This window comes from Barbus barbus (genome assembly GCF_936440315.1).
Source record: "Barbus barbus genome assembly, chromosome: 32".
Lineage (NCBI taxonomy): Eukaryota > Metazoa > Chordata > Actinopteri > Cypriniformes > Cyprinidae > Barbus > Barbus barbus.
This window is the reverse complement of record NC_136760.1, coordinates 9,852,196-9,869,084: the sequence shown is the minus strand read 5'-3', so window position 1 is coordinate 9,869,084 and position 16,889 is coordinate 9,852,196. Positions and strand designations below refer to the sequence as shown.

General features: G+C 40.7%; 1 protein-coding gene across 3 annotated transcripts in view; it reads left to right on the top strand.

The window, feature by feature from the left end:
* Positions 1-16,889, top strand: part of LOC306852500 (transforming growth factor beta-1-induced transcript 1 protein-like) — a 122,462-nt gene that overhangs the window by 79,803 nt on the left and 25,770 nt on the right. For all 3 annotated transcript variants that reach the window (XR_013782617.1, XM_079389393.1, XM_079389392.1), the window contains one exon: positions 9,536-9,684. Coding sequence is in view for 2 of the 3 variants with exons in the window: in XM_079389393.1 (XP_079245519.1) it covers positions 9,536-9,684 (149 nt within the window). In the remaining variant the exon portion in view is untranslated. The remainder of the gene's footprint in view (positions 1-9,535; positions 9,685-16,889) is intronic.

Below are 16,889 nucleotides of genomic sequence, written 5' to 3'. Positions count from 1 at the left end.
TAAATCTTTTTGCAGTGCTTAACAAATCAGTTAGTGGTGACACAACGGAGGAAAAGTTTGAGCAGAAAGCACGGTAGTATCCACACATTCCTAGGAACCATCGCAGCTCTCGTTTATTAAAGGGAACAGGGTACTCAAGTATAGCTGTTATTTTGGCTTCAACAGGTTTGACCATCCCCTGGCCAACTTGCTTACCCAGATAGGTGATCTTTCCCTTCGCAAACTCACACTTGGCAAGGTTCAAGGTCAATGAGGCATCAGCCAAATGCTGAAGTACCTCATTGAGGCTGGATATATGTTCTGACCATTTAAGTGAATGGATAACCACGTCATCCAAGTATACCTCACAATTCTCCACATCTGCCAACACGGTATTCATCAAACGCTGGAATGTGACCGGAGCATTCCGCATCCTGAAAGCCAAGACAGAATATGGCAGCAACCTATCTGGAGTAACAAAAGCTGATATTTCTGATGCACGCGGAGTCAGAGGCACCTGCTAGTATCCTTTCAGAAGATCTAGCTTCGTTACATACTTAGCGTTACCCACCCTATCCACACAATCTTCCATCCTAGGAAGTGGAAAGGAATCAGCCTTAGTTATATTGTTAACTTTACGATAGTCAGTGCAGAAGCAATAGGTGGAATCAGGTTTTGGTACCAGTAAGCAGGGCGAACTCCAGGGACTTTGACTGGGCACAGCAAATCCATACTTCAGCATATACTCCACTTCAGCCTTCATTATCTCACACTTGTGGATTAACTCGATAGGGATGCTGTTTAATTGGGCATGCAGCTCCAACCTCAATGTCGTGGGAACAAATTGTCGTTTTTCCGGGGACATCTGAAAACAGATTAGGAAATTCATACAGCAATTCAGTCAGTTCTTTACCTTGACTTTCATCAAGATAAGCAAGTAAATTCTTCAAATCTCGGTTACACAGTCCATCTTCCATGGTGTAGCTGGTAAACATAGCAACAGTGGAAGTAAACACTCCCCGTCTCACACTCTTCTTCACTTGTAACCTTGTCACATTCTGGTTCACTTTTACACTGTGTAGTCACATACTTTTTTAGCATATTGATGTGGCACACACGGCTTTTGCGCCTACGGTCAGGTGTGTCAATTATGTAATTTGTATTACTTTCTTTTTAACGATGTAGGGACCAGTAAACTTCGCCTGGAACACAGAACCAGGGGTGGGTAACAAAGCCAGAACAGAATCGCCAGGCTGGAAAAACCTGACAACAGACTTCTTGTCATAGCGTGCCTTCATCTTGCCCTGTACTGTTACAAGGTGTTGTGCTGCCACCTCACGAGCGCATTGTAGTCTCTGACCGAGAGACTGAATATAGTCAGGGATAGTCATAGGTGTCGGATGTTCAGTCAGCAGTTGTTCACTCAACAATTTTAATGGTCCCCACACAACATGACCGAAGACAAGCTCCGCTGGACTAAATCCCAGCGACTCTTGCACTGTCTCTCTTACAGCAAAGAGAAGAAAGGGAAGACCCTTGTCCCAGTCTTTTCCCGTCTCAACACAGTAACTTCGCAGCATCGTTTTCAGAGTTTGATGGAACCTCTCAATCACACCCTGCGACTCTGGATGGTAAGCACTGGATAGCTGGTGATTTATCCCAAGCTCCTTCAAAATTTGGTCAAACATTCTTGACGTAAAATTTGTGCCACGGTCTGTCTGAATTATCTTTGGCAAGCCAAAAGTAGAACAGAACTTAATCAGTTCTTTCACGACTGCTTTGGCTTTCAGATTACGTAAAGGAATTGCATCAGGAAAGCGTGTTGCAGCACACATAATAGTTACTAAATATTGATGTCCTGCCTTGGTCTTCGGCAACGGGCCAACACAATCAATGACCAGTCGTTCAAATGGCTCACTCATGACAGGTATTGGATTAAGTGGAGCAACAGGAACTATCTGGTTCGGCTTTCCTGCGAGTTGACAAACTTTGCAAGATTTACAAAAAATAGACACAGCTGATTTTATACCAGGCCAGTAGAAGTATTTGGAAATACGATAGAATGTCTTTGTCATGCCCAGGTGACCGGACATTACGTGTTCATGAACCAGTTTTAACACATGAGTGCGATAGCCAACAGGCAAAACTATCTGCTGTACCTCCTGACAATTCTCATCATCAATGTCTGGTTTCCATCTGCGCATCAGCAGTCCATCATCCCAGAAGTACATCACCCCTGATTTAGGTGTTTGCCGAAGATCTGCAGCTTTAACACACTTCACTAGCATTGAGTCTTCTCTTTGTGCCGTTGCTAAATGTTCTCTGCTCACTTTTAAGGAGGTTTTTGACTCTGAACTGGAATCAAACTCAAGCTCAGGCTCTACGGACAGTGTGCATTCCAATGGGGCAGATTCAGGAACTAGAAAAGAGTCAGTTAGATCCACCACTTCCTTGAATTTTTGTGCCTGTGCACGAGTCACTGCACATGCAGGAAAAGCTGAAGGATACAAAGTAGAAAGGTTAGTCAACTCTTTTACAACAGGAGTATGCGTCACAATTGGGGAAGGGAAACCTTCACCACCTGCTAAATCATTCCCTATGATTAAGTCTATACCTTCCACGGGTAACGGTTTACGGACACCCAGTTTAACAGCTCCACTGACAAGATCTGATTTCAAATGAATCATATGCAGAGGCACATTAACACAGCCCATTTCAATACCTCGAACTAGTACATCACAACCAGTGTAGGTATCAGCAGAAAATGGTAAACTATGCTGAAGAATAAAAGATTGTGCAGACCCTGTGTCTCGAAGCATGACCACTGGCTTAAACTCAGCATCAGGAAAAATAGAAACCATGCCCTCCAACAGAAATGGCTGGTAACCTGCTACATCAGCTGTGCTTAGTTTTGATAAAGACTGAGCAAGTGCTACACTCTTAGTTTTTGAATTCTTCTGCTTCCACAACTGACAGTCTGCAATCAGATGTTCAGGGCTCAGACAGTAGAAACATTCTCGTCTCTCATTCACAGGTTGAATTTTACGAGTATTCTTAGAAAAGTTTTCCACCCTAACAGGGCGCATTACACGTGGCATCACATTTGGGGAATCGCTTGAACTCTGAGTAAATTTTAACTGTCGCACTGTGGGAAAAACTGTACGATGTGTCAAAACAAACTCATCAGCCAAAACAGCGGCGTTAGACAAGCAAGCGACTTTCTGTTCGTTCAGATGAACCACCAAATTCTCTGGCGCACAATTCTTAAAGTCTTCTAGCAAGATTAACTCCTGTAACTGTTCCAGGGTCGTTATCTTGCTAGAAAAACACCACTTATCAAAAATAATTCTTTTCTCCCTTGCAAACTCAACGTATGATTGTCTGGCTGTTTTCTCATATCGCCAAAATTTTTGCCGGTATGCTTCAGGAACAAGCTCATACACGCGTAAAAACGCTTCTTTAATTGTATCATAGTCAAGAGAAGATTCAATTGGCAGAGCAGAACAGACTTCTTGTGCTTTTCCTGTGAGACTACTGTAGCGTTCTAACCACATATTATCTTTAGTCTAGCTTTTAGGGAATCACTCTTAAGAGGATTACATGATTTATATGATTAATTGCTATTAATCAGAATGTCCAACTTATACCTGGTTAACGATACCTTATTAACGGCACGTTATTTCTTAACCACTTGTTTATCTTATTCGCTGGCCAACGATAAAACAACCCAAATAGTTAACTTTAGTTATCAAGCTCATGAGCATAGGTAACGCGATCTTTTTGGCAAATAATTAAGCTTTGAAGAATCACATAGCAACAGACAAGAGATTTCTTAATGGAATCAAAGTTTATTTACTACTCTAACACACTACTACATTAGACAACACAAAACAAAAGACATAAACACACACATTCGTTGCAATGGATTGTTCTGATCTGAAGAGAGTCTTAGGTTCTAATGCTCGTTTCAACCTGAGGGAAATCACACGCAGGAACTCTTTATCCTTACTCTTAAAAGATAGATATAACCAGTTTCAGCCAATTTAAGAGATTTTGCCTTACTTTGCCTTTTGCTTTCGGTCGAGTTCAGGCTTTTCTTCGGTTCAAGGAGTCTCTGCTTCAACTTTGCTCTCAGTCGAGGTCAGTTCTTTCCGGGTTCGAGACGGACCGTGCGCGGATTGGCGGCTTGGGAGGTCGTCGTCACGAGGGTACTCTTCAGTGGTTGGAGGGCTTCGTTCTGACTCGATGAAGCTCTCAGGAAGTCGTTCGATTCTTGGCTTCAGATGTTAGTTTCTTTCAAAGTTGAACTTTGATCGCGGTGGCAATGCTCAGCCGTGATGTTAGTGGCCAGAAGCGCTTTGCAGCGCGTGAGCAGAACGAGAGACGAGCGAGGCGAGCGTGAGCTCTTCCTTTTCAGTTTTCAACTCCAACTCTTTTTCAGTTGTGCATCTGGTTTTTAACGGGCCGATTTGGGATCTGCCCACGGGCGCCTGATCCAATCGGATTCTTCCTGTGGGGTGTTTGATCCAATCGCAAGTGTTTCTGTGGGGCGGAGCCCCGCCCTGCACAGCTGCGTGTCTTTCTATGCATAAATTGTCTGTTCAGTTATTTATCACATGAAAACTTATTAACAGCAGATTTCTATTCATATTATGATCATACCTTGCAGAGAAAAGATCATTTTCATTCACACCATATTATTATTCATGAAATCAGCTTTTATCTGAAACCAAACACTTATATTTTTGATATGCACAAAAATACATATATCCTTTGTATTCATTACGCGGTTAAAGCCATAGATGAAATGATCCTAAATTCTAAATAAACACATCGAGCATGTGAACTGAACATCTAGTGATCAGTTAAAGTTATACATTCTGAAAAAAGATTACCATAAGTTCAAAATAACGCAACAAGCTTATAAATGTCACAAACAAAATCATTCTTCATATAGGTTGTACCTATATTGTCTATAGTGTTTTTGTTTTCGAGTATAATTTGTTTCAGTAGCAGAAACTAGTATAACTTTGTCCCTTTTAAAAAACACACAATATCCTTAAGCAAAGGTGTGGCTATCTTTGCCTGTTTCGATAGCCGGAGAAAAACAGGCGCGTTTCCCCCCTCCTTTGGGAGAAGCGCGAGGTCTTAAAGGTCACTCCTTCAGCGATTACTTACTTGAATTACGGCGCTTAATGGAGTTAGGTTTAGGGGAGTACGTGGCGCCAATGTAAAGTAAAATCCGGGAGTATGAGTTCTGGGTTTTTTCAAAAGTGACAAAAAGGGAGTTTTCTTCGTCTGACTTATTTATGATAAAACCAGCCAGGCGCTTAAAATTGCTCCTCTTAAAAGCATCCAGATGTGACTGTTCCATATATCCTGGTTTTATGGTCCCAGGAGAAAAGGGGGTTTTTGGAGCGATGGGCTGGAATGCGAGCTTTGATCCTTGTTTCAGGAATGTGTTGAAAATAGGTGTGTGTGTGTGTCCTAAGTAAGACCAATTCTTACACTACATTGCAACAATAAAAAGTCCACATATCTTTTGGCCACCCTAACTTTCCTGCGACTCGCTCAAACGCAACAAAGTAAGAATCCACCTCTGCTTGTCTGAATGGTGGTACAAGTTTAATATATCTACTGGGGTCAAACAAGACATCACAAGATGCATGGCTATTTCCTTCAGCCAAAGGACTAGCTACCGTCGATATCGGAGTCGAAACTGATTGGATTTTGGTATGTGATAAAGGAACTGGTTGTGCAGCCACTCGCTGAGCTTCTAAAGCCAGTTTTTGCAATGTAATATCCCTATCAGCTTCCGCTTCAACAGTTCTCAACTTAATAATTTGAGCTTCACACTCCTGCTTTATTTCCAGATCCAATTCTCTTAACCTCACTGCTATTCTAGGGTCTTGCAAAGCCATAACGTTAGTGTCATATAAACCCACACCATCCAATTCTTTACCTACTGCAGCTTCAAATTGTTCAATCCCTTCACTATCATCACTTTGTTTTGGTAAAATTCCCTCGTTTACTAACTTGTCGTATAGCTCTTCTTTAACGACCTGTTTGGTAGCCTCTCTGGGAACATTAACATTAAAGAAATCTGCTATCATCAAAAGATCACTCTTTCTACAGCGATTAAAAACCTCATTAGTCGGCGCAAGAGTAAACGAGATCAAATCAAATTCCATTTTTACCCTTTACTACTAACAGTCTCCTCTCTCACCGAAGAAGAAAACAGCCAGCAATCAAGAAAAAGTAATACTCACCAAAACTGCGTTGCATGCGACCAAATTCTGAATTTAGCAGTGACATTCATACAATTGTCACAGGGCAGTGAGGGAAAATTTCACAATTTTGTACGAAAAAAAACAAAAAACAAAAATTTAACAAACAAGCTCCCATTTATTCTTTCAGAGACGGACGAGCCCCCATTTGTTACGTTCCCCTCTATAGTCTAGGGGTTTCAGAACAGAAGTAACAATGTCAAAAGATGTGATTAAATAAGTGAATGTTGAGAAATCTCCTTTTCCTCTATCCCAGCTCTTACCACTTTCACCCTAAACACTTCCAATAAAGGTTCACACAAAACCCTCTATTAAACATCATGATACAAAAGAATATCAAATGTCGGAAAATAGACAAATGTTTTATTAATAACTTAACATAAACCAAAAAGAATACATATTGAAAATATACAATATCAGAGTAGTTAATCAACTTAAATAACCAAGTCGTCAGGAGAGAGCAAATGCCAAAATAACAAACAAAACAGTCTTTCTAAAGGTTATAACAAAATAACTTCCCTAGTAAAAGAAAACAAAATAAAAGACAACGATCTTACCGCTCTCCCTGACTAAAGAAAAACAGGAGAAAAGTTTAGAAGAGGAAAAACCCAAATAAATCGGCACCCAACTCCCTACACGGATTCACAAAACTAGACTCACACAGAGTCTCAACAGTAACTGGATTCGGGATCGGCACTCCTGGCCGTAGTTTGAGAACTGGATTCTCGGGATTCGGGATCGGCACTCCTGGCCGTAGTTTGAGAACTGGATTCTCGGGACTCGGGATTGGCACTCCTGGCCGTGACATGGTAAACAGGGAGTTCGGGAATGGCCTCCGTGGCCGTAACAGGGCAGACAGTGAGTTCAGGGACGGCCTCTGTGGTCGTGACAGGGTAGACAGTGAGTTCAGGAACGGCCTCCGTGGCCGTGACAGGGCAGACAGTGAGTTCAGGGACGGCCTCTGTGGCCGTGACAGGGCAAACCGTGAGTTCAGGAACGGGTGCCACCACTTCGGAAGGTTCTGCAGCGAAAGCCGCCACCTCTGGAGGCACTGGAGCAGACTCGTGGACAGGAGAGGCCTCAGGAGCACAGTGTGCAGCCCACACACTCAAAATGGCAACCGCCATAACGGGAAGCATTGAGGTCAGGGGAACAGTCTCTGTAACAGCCAGGGTTGAGGCCCTGGGAATGCCAGCTACTCGCACTGACATCAGTGGTGGGTCCATCACACTGGATATCAGAACTCGAAGGACTGACCTTGAATCTGTGGAAACAGACTCTGGCTGAGGAGCTGAGGCGTGAGCAGACTCTGGCTTGACAGCGGAGACGTGAGCAGACTCTGGCTGAGGAGCTGAGGCGTGAGCAGACTCTGGCTTGACGTGAGCAGACTCTGGCTTGACGTGAGCAGACTCTGGCTTGACGGCAATGACCTGAAGGGGTGTTGTTGTTGCCGCCATTTTGCGAGTGAGTGCGGTGTTGCGTTCCTCCGCGACACCCACAGTGAATGAAGAGTCCACACACCGCAAAGCATAGTCCATATACTGAGCGAGTGACGTACGGGGACCCTCACGGATTAAACGTGACTTGAGAGGCTGATTAATGCCTTCACAGAAGAAGTCTATGAGTGCACAGTCCGGCAGATCAGAAAAATAGGCGAGGTCTAAGTACTCTTGTACATATACCTCGAGCGGTCGCGAGCCCTGCTCGAGGGTTAATAGCATCCGTGCAATGTCCTTACCTGGCCAATATCCACAAGTAAAGCCGCTGGATCCTTTGTTGGCCGAGTATTCTGTTACGGGGCTGACGAGACGTGAGACGTGCGGATCCATATGCAAAGCTTTATTATAAACCATGGTCATAAAACAGGCAGGGTCAGAGATCGGCAAACAGGTATGGCAAGGACAAGACAGAGCAATCCGTGGAGCAAGCGTGGGTCAACGATCAGCGAACAGTATCCGAAGGGGCAAGGCAGAGAGATAATCCAGAGTCGACAGCAATAATCCAAACGGGGAGCAAACACAGTCCAAACGGCAAGGCAAAGGGGTAAATCCAGTAAACACGGGCAGGGTCAGACACGGCAGGAAAACAAGGCAAGACTAAAACAATGGCTCTGTAAAGTTGCTATCGCTGGGTTAGTGATAAACACTAACAATACTCGCCCCAGAGCAAGAGCAAGTCCCAGGCTTAAATAGTGAGTGATTGGGTGATGGTGATTGCGAGATGGATATCAGGTGTGGGCGTGATAATTGTGAACAGCTGTGCGTGTCATCAGTGCAATGGATTATGGGAAATGGAGTCCAATGTGCTGTGTAGTGTGAAAAGTCCATGTGGTGAACGGGTGACCTCTGGTGGTGAATGAGTGGAAGTGCATGGCCAGGATTCGTGACACCAACATTACACAACATTTACGTCATGGGACGTAACAAGAGTTAAACAAAAACACTTAATCTTTGTAATCTCCTCTGCTTACAATGTAGACGCCTGGCAAATGCTGCGGTTATGATTCCACACAACACACAGAGCTTTTCCCTCACCACAGTAAGGTGCTGCTTTTGCAAGGTTCCGTGAAAAAGTTTCAGCTATTATTTTCCTTTTACAATGCGCCCTGAAGAAGATATCTCGGGTTTATCAAGTTTGTTGAAATTATCCATCCTCAATCAATTTTGTCCGCTTTGACGAAACTCCTCTCAGCAAGCACGTCTCTTCGAAGTGACTAGCAGTCTTGTCACCTGACCTGAATACAATGAATACGATGACTTGAAAGTGGACAATACCAGCTTTTTGACAAAACGTGTTTGGGGTTCAGATCGCGCTATATGTGGAGAATAATACACGGCAGTCAGTTCTGTCACTGAGGTGCCATGTAAATTATTTTTTACAGATGTCCACATTAGAAACAATTACCATCTAAATAAGTCTATAGACATGAATGAGATGAATTATGAATAAGATTTTTTTAACCATATACTGACTGAATTAACTGATATTCTTGTATTTTCTAATGCTTTATTATATAGGACAGTTCAGGATAGTGTGTTGCATTATAAAAGATATTATATATCTTGCTCAACTGTGAAGCTGTGTGCACAAACACACATTTACATTTAGCAGACAATTAAAACATAAATTAGTACAAGCAATTTATCATACATTTTCTAGAGTAAGTAGAGGGATACAAAAGCTATAAAGAGGCTTTTTAACAAGTGTCTTAGTGCCAAATGCTTGTAGGTCTCAAAGATGACAAATAACTGTATGCTTCTTCTCCTCAGGTTTTCACGACCGTGAGGGGAAGCAGTACTGCCAGAAGTGTTTTCTGGCTCTCTTTGCCTCTCGTTGTCAAGGTTGTTCCCAGCCCATCATGGACAATTACATCTCAGCTCTAAGTGCTCTGTGGCATCCACAATGCTTTGTTTGTAGAGTAAGTAGATGCTGGATTCATTTCTGAGGTACAATGAATATGATTGTGTTATACCACATATGAAGGGTTGTGATGTTACTTTCAAGGCGGTCTTAAGACACATGTTGCAGTATAGTACAACAAAACCTTTTATAGCTCACTCAAACTTCTTTAGGAAGACCAGGGCTAGTGCTAGAAACTCTAGATGGTGCAGACTGATGGGTATTAACGTAACTGATGATATTCACAGCATTAAACGACTTGGCACAAGCTGATTGGTTCATGTTGCATACGCAGCCAATGAGCTTGCTACCAGGGCTGCATTATTAATCGAATCTGATTGTCATGCATATCTTCTTAGTAAAGCCGGTTCTGTGATTAGTAGGAAATCTCCATCACCTGCTTTCAGATGGAGCAGCATTTACTACACAGAACCGTAGTTCTCTGACAAGCTATGCAAAAAAATCACTGACAATATAATTGTACGATTATGAAATCGAAGAAAACGTTCACGATAATGACAGTGAACTACAGCTCTGTGTAGTAAATGCAGCTCCATCTGAAAGCACGTGAAAATACCATATTTAATAAAGTTTTTACTCCTATTCACCACATCATTTATTTCAAAAAGTGAGTTTGATGATGTGGCTTCTTACGCAGAATAAGGCACGCAACATATTTCATAGTATTCTAAGCAGTGATAATGTCGATTAGCATTGCATTATAGATATACTTTATTATCATGAACATTATAATAATAATAACTCAGATAAACCATATATTGTCATAGTCGTGTGTTTATTAGTCACGTTGAATCAATGAAAGCATTTAAAAAAAATTATTCAGTAACCACTATAGGGATTTCATGAGTTTCTGTTGCGGGGAGTATTTTGACTTTCCACGCCAGAGTGACCTCTGGCCTTCAGATGGAGATTTACTGATCACAGAACCGTGCTTCACTGAAAGATACGCATGACAATCGCAGCTTATGTCTAATCGCGATTTCGATTTAAATTTCGATTTATTGTGCAACCCTACTTGCTACTTTACATTAAAATGGCTGGTTAGCATTCACTTTATCATTTGCAGTGTGCTTTCACAGTTCCTCTTAAACCTACCACCTTCCCCAGCTCCACCTGTATAGATCTGCTACGGGTTATTTTATATGTTATTTGTGCTGCAGCAGTATGTCTTAAATACTCACAGCACTGTATCGCCGTATGCATTGGCAGTAGCAATTCCCATACTTGCTTGCAGCAGCAGCAGCAATAATCTGCCACTGCAGCATTATCCAGAAGTAGCAGCAATTCAGCAGCAGCAGCGTAGCAGATCTATTCCACCAAGACCAAATACATTAACATTGTCATAACTATTACCATGCTAAAATCTTCAGAGAGTTGTCATGATTGAAATGTGTGTGTGTGTGTGTGTGTATATATATATATATATATATATATACACACACATTTCAATATATATATATATATATAGTGACGGGGTGGAAGAATCACGCGACAAGGAGAGCTCAAATAAATACCCCGGAGGGTGGATTTATTAACAAACGTGGGGTGCAGAGTGAAAGAGTGGCTTGCTGAGGTCGTGCGGTGCTCTCTGTGGCTATCTCCCTTGGCGTGGTGATTCGGTGCTGTGCTCGTGGCAGGGCTGGCTCGGTCACACGCTCGTTTCTGGAAGACAATAACAGCAAGAGACGACACATTAGTTCTCAGCGTTTGAGACACCAGTCTGCCTCCATCCAGCCTCACGCGGCTTATCTGGCCGCGGGCGAATGGACGACAGGTGTGGCCGATCCAGCCGTGATGAGCGGGTGCAGGTGATTCGCTTCTGTCTCCAGGGCAACGCTGATGAGTGTTCGGGACGCTCGTCACTATATATATATATATATATATATATATATATATATATACAGTGCCCTCCATAAGTATTGGAACAGTAAAGACAAAATTGCTCTGTTGGCTGTGGAGTCAAGACATTTGCAAATATGATTAAAAGATGAACATGAGACAAAACTACAGAATGTTACATTTTATTATTAGCCGTTTCAACACATACATGTTTTACCAAATAAAAAGAACAGCACTTTTAGAGTTCATCCCACTCATTGACGTGAGCATAAGTATTGGGACAGTTGAACATAAGGCAGATATAAAAGATTAAAAGTTATTATTTAGTTGCAGATCCCTTGCTCACAGCAGTGAGTCTGTGACCTATAGACATCACCAGACTCTTGGTCTCATCGTTTGAAATGCTTTTCCCAGCCTTTAATGCAGCCAATTCCAATGGAGAGTTTCTGCCTTTACTCTCCTCTTCAGCTGGTGAAATTCATGTTCAATTGGATTTAAATCTGGAGATTGAATTGGGCAATCTAAGACTTTCCATTTCTTTGCCATTATAAATTCCTTGACTGAACTGGCAGGGTGTTTTGGGTCATTGTCCTGATGCAATATGAAGCACTTCCCAATTAATCTGGTGGCATTTTCTTGAATATTGGTAGGCAAGATGGTTTTGTACCCTTCCAAATTCATTCTGCTACTGTCATCATACATTAAGTCATCAGTAAAGTTGAGAGGGCCTATTCCAGAGGCAGTCATGAATGTCCATGTCATGACACCACCTCCACCACGCTTTACAGATGAGGCTGTATGCTTGGGATCATTTGCATTTAATTTTTTTTTTTGCTTTTTTGCTTTCCCATCACTTTGACAAAGGTTCATCTTTGTCTCATCGGTCCATAAAGTTGTCCAAATGAAGTTCTTAGCAATGCATATTACTAATAAAAAATTTAGTTTTGATATATTTACAGTAGGAAATTTACTAAATATATTCATGGAACATGATCTTTACTTACTGTCCTAATGATTTTTGGCATAAAAGAAAAATCTATAATTTTGACCCATACGGTGTATTTTTGGCGATTGCTACAAATATAGCCCAGCGACTTAAGACTGGTTTTGTGGTCCAGGGTCACATATCTCTTTATTTTCTTGCTGCAATCTCTATCAAGACTCCATTATAGGAATATTTTATTGCTCAGAGGTTGCTCTTTCTAACCTCAGAAGTCTTAGTTGTGATTCTCATGTATTTCTCATTTTAGTCTCAACAGTGTCTCAGATGTTCCTCCTAAAAATCCTTAGGAGAAATAAAAGTAGACACAACTGAGACCTGAGAAAGTTCTGAAAGAAAGGAATCCAAAATGACAATGGGAGAGAAACGTGTGAGAAACAAGGGAGATCTCTTTATTGTCTTGCTGTAATCTCTTGCAAGACTCCATTCTAAAAATGTTTTACTGCTCAGAGGTTGCTTTTGCTTTTTTTATTGCAATGGGTTTTTTCACCTTTAATGGTCAGGATAGTAGGAGTAGAGATAGGAAACAATTGGACAGGTGAGAATTGAACAGGAGCAGGAAAGTACCTTTAGATGAGGTGCAGTTGTGTCTTCACGTCGATGTGCTGCAAACAAGGCTATGACTCTGACAGCAGTTACTCTACGCTCAGGATACTAAGGGGTGATTCTCTTATACGTCTCATTGAGATATAAGCTTTGTCTTAAGATGTCTTCAGTTTTATTTTAGGAGAAACGTTAAACTTTTACTGATATTGTAAATACTAAAACTATCATTTAAATAGCATTAAACATTTCAGAATATCAGGGGTTACTAGATGTTTAAATTTATCTTCAGTGTCCAGCATTGTATACACCACATTTTCCAAACACACTAGAAAGACCTTACAAGTGCAAGATGTTTAGTATAAGAGCAATACATTTTTTTTTCTAAAATTTCTAGTATACCAGTGTTTTTTTTTTTTTTTTTTTTTGCTTTGTTTAGTTTAGTATTACAATTTTGTATGTATGTAAATATAGGTTATGGTTTCCTCTGTTAAATCACTGTGCAATAAAAAGTCTACATAAAACAACTTCAAATATGACAATGCATGCAATGCAGATAAATTACATTGAAGCTAACCAGAGGGAAGAAAAATAAAATAAAGAGATCTCGTTAACATTTCAAATATTTCTCCTAAACAGAAATTAGGTTACCTTAAGATTGAATGGAAGCTTTTGTTTGAGTCTCCTGCTTCTCAAACTTGTCTCCTGAGACAAAAACTCTAACACTCTTCTTTAAAGCTTTAGAAGAGATCTCAACAATTTTACACACTGTGCTCAAATATTTCTCTTTAGCTAGAGACTGGATCTCTCACATTTGTCTCCTCAAAAATTTAGAAAAGATCTTAACATCACACACTATACTCAGATTTTTCTCCTAAGCTAAAGACTCTGGATCTCTCACATTTGTCTGCTCAAAAGTTTAAAAAAGATCTCAACAACATCACACACTATGCTCATATATTTCTCCTTATAGCTTGACTCTGGATCGCTCACATTTGTCTCCTCAAAATTTTGGAAGAGGTCTCAACAACATTACACACTGTGCTCAGATTTTTCTCCTTATAGCTTGACTCGAGAGCTCTCACATTTGTCTCCTCTAAATTTCAGAAGTGATCTCAATAACTTTACAAAGTGTGCACCAAGTCAAATGCCTCAATATGAGCTCAAACAGTTCTTCCATATAATATGCATTAATAATCAAATTAGTCAATTAATAATCAAGACTGAGTCATAAGCCATTTATGTGCCTTTCAGCAAAGAAAGCTCCAGGGTTACATTTCTGTAAATGAGTTTTGATTAAGGCATCTGGTACATTACTATCTCCAACAACAAATTATGTGGCTAAGTACATAAACGTTGTCCTATAAAAAGTAACATTATCCTTATTTCTGCCTAATTTCTCTCTCAATATTGCCTTTAACTCTGAATTTATGACCCCCCCACCCCTCCTTATTTAGGGCCTTTCAAGTACTTCACTTAATGCACACTTTGTAAAGTTGTTGTGATCTCTTCTAAAGCATTGCAGTCAAATATGAGACCCCCACACTATTTAGCTAAAGAGAAAAATCTGAGCACAGTGTGCGATGCTGTTGAGATCTTGTTTGAAACTTTGGAGAAGACGAATGTGAGACCACCAGACTCTCGAGCTAAGGAGAAATATCTGAGCACAGTGTGTGATGTTGTTGAGATGTGTTCTAAAGCTTTAAAAGAGACAAATGTGAGAGATCCAGGGTCTCTAACTACGGAGAAATATCTGAGCCCAGTGTGTGATGTTGTTGAAATCTTTTTTTTAAAGCTTTAAGGAGACCATTGTGAGAGTGTTAGAGTTTTTGTCTCAGAAGACAAGTTTGAGAAGCAGCAGACTCAAGCAAAAACCCCCATTCAATCTTAAAGTAACCTCATTTCTGTCTAGGATAAATATTTGCAGTGTAGTGGAGCAGCTATTGCTACATATAATTAGAATATTAGAATTATCTTAATTTACCACAGTCTAGACTTAGATGTTTGAACATACATATGCCAACTGATAGTATGTTTACAGTATGAATTATATTATATAATGCATGATACTGTTACGGGGCTGACGAGACGTGAGACGTGCGGATCCATGTGCAAAGCTTTATTAAAAAACATGGTCAGAAAACAGGCAGGGTCAGAAATCGGCAAACAGGTATGGCAAGGGCAAGACAGAGCAATCCGTGGAGCAAGCGTGGGTCGATGATCGGCGAACAGTATCCAAAGGGGCAAGGCAGAGAGATAATCCAGAGACGAGAGCAATAAGTCCAAACGGGGAGCGAACAGAGTCCAAACGGCAGAGGCTAAGGGTAAATCCAGTAAACACGGGCAGGGTCAGACACGGCAGGAAAACTAGGCAAGACTAAGGCTAAGACAATGGCTATATGGCTCTGTAAAGTTGCTATCGCTTGGGGAGTGATAAATGCTAACAATACTCGGCCCTGATGCTGAGGAAGTCCATGGCTTAAATAGTGTGTGTGATTGTGAAAAGAGCATCAGGTGTGTGTGATGAGTGAATGGTGACAGCTGTGATCTGTGCAATGCATAGTGGGAAATGGAGTCCAGTGTGCTGTGTAGTGTGAGAGTCAATGTGGTGAACGGGTGACCTCTGGTGGTGGTAAACCAGGAGAGCATGGACCAGATTCGTGACAGATACATTGTTACAAATTAAGAAAAGAAAAAAATATGTCTACTCTTTCTTTTGTCCTCACAGGTTGCACACAAAAACAGACAAACAACAATAGTCCACTTCATGAATAAATGACTGAGTTATTTTTTAGTCAATTAAAAATGTACGGAACAACCAAAAGAGTCAGATTAATAAACAAATGATTCTTATGAACTAGGTCAATCTAATAAATCCTTGACTTAATAAATTTTGTCAGAGAAGTTTATAAATCAACATCTGACTCCATGAAATGGAGCTCCTTAACAATTTTTAAAGAAGGAGCTTTCCCATCTGATTTGCCAGTGATTACCTCACTCTGCCATTCTTCTGGTATCTGTGTATGAAATGTTTAATTCTTTGAAGATCTAATTATTTCCTCGAACAAGTTCTCCTGACCTCCAGAGTCTCAGCAGTCACCTTTGGAGCCCCATCTACAGCCATCTAGTTGTGGAGTCTTCTTTGTCTGACAAGCTCAGCATTCCACTAATCGTTCTCCAAAATGTCATTCCAGAAGATTTATTTTCCCTTTCCTGGCTAGAATGCCTTATCTTTCCACAGCCTTTAGTCCCCCAGATACTCATATTCATTGCCATCTTCTTCTTTTCATTCCTTATTTAACACACTTGATTTAGATCATCGATTCAAGAGGAGAGAGCTCCATTAGCTTAAATGAAATATGTAACATTATATTAAATATTTTTATATTAATTAAATATTAAATAATCAAATATTTTACTCAAATAAAATAGTTACTGCATTAACTTTAGAATTTAGAGTAAAAAATAAAAATAAAAACAGGAGACAGTAGAGATTTTCTTATTTTAGTATTTTTTGTATATATAAACAAACAAAAAAAAAAGCTTTGCAAGAAAACCTCTCAAAAAATCACTATATAAATACACGCTATGAAATAGCGCAAGCCTATCAGTGGTCACAAGTGGACAAAAGAGACTAACTAAAACCCCAGGTGTAAATGAGAACATGTCTTCCTTGTCTACCTGTAATACGATCGACCAATGCACATCTTACTAGGTGTAGACAGGGCCTAAGGAAGGGATACATTGTAATTTATAGTCATTCAGTGGGCAGCCCTTATTCATATTGGCGTTACACCCGTTGTTGAAACAGAGGTGAGAAA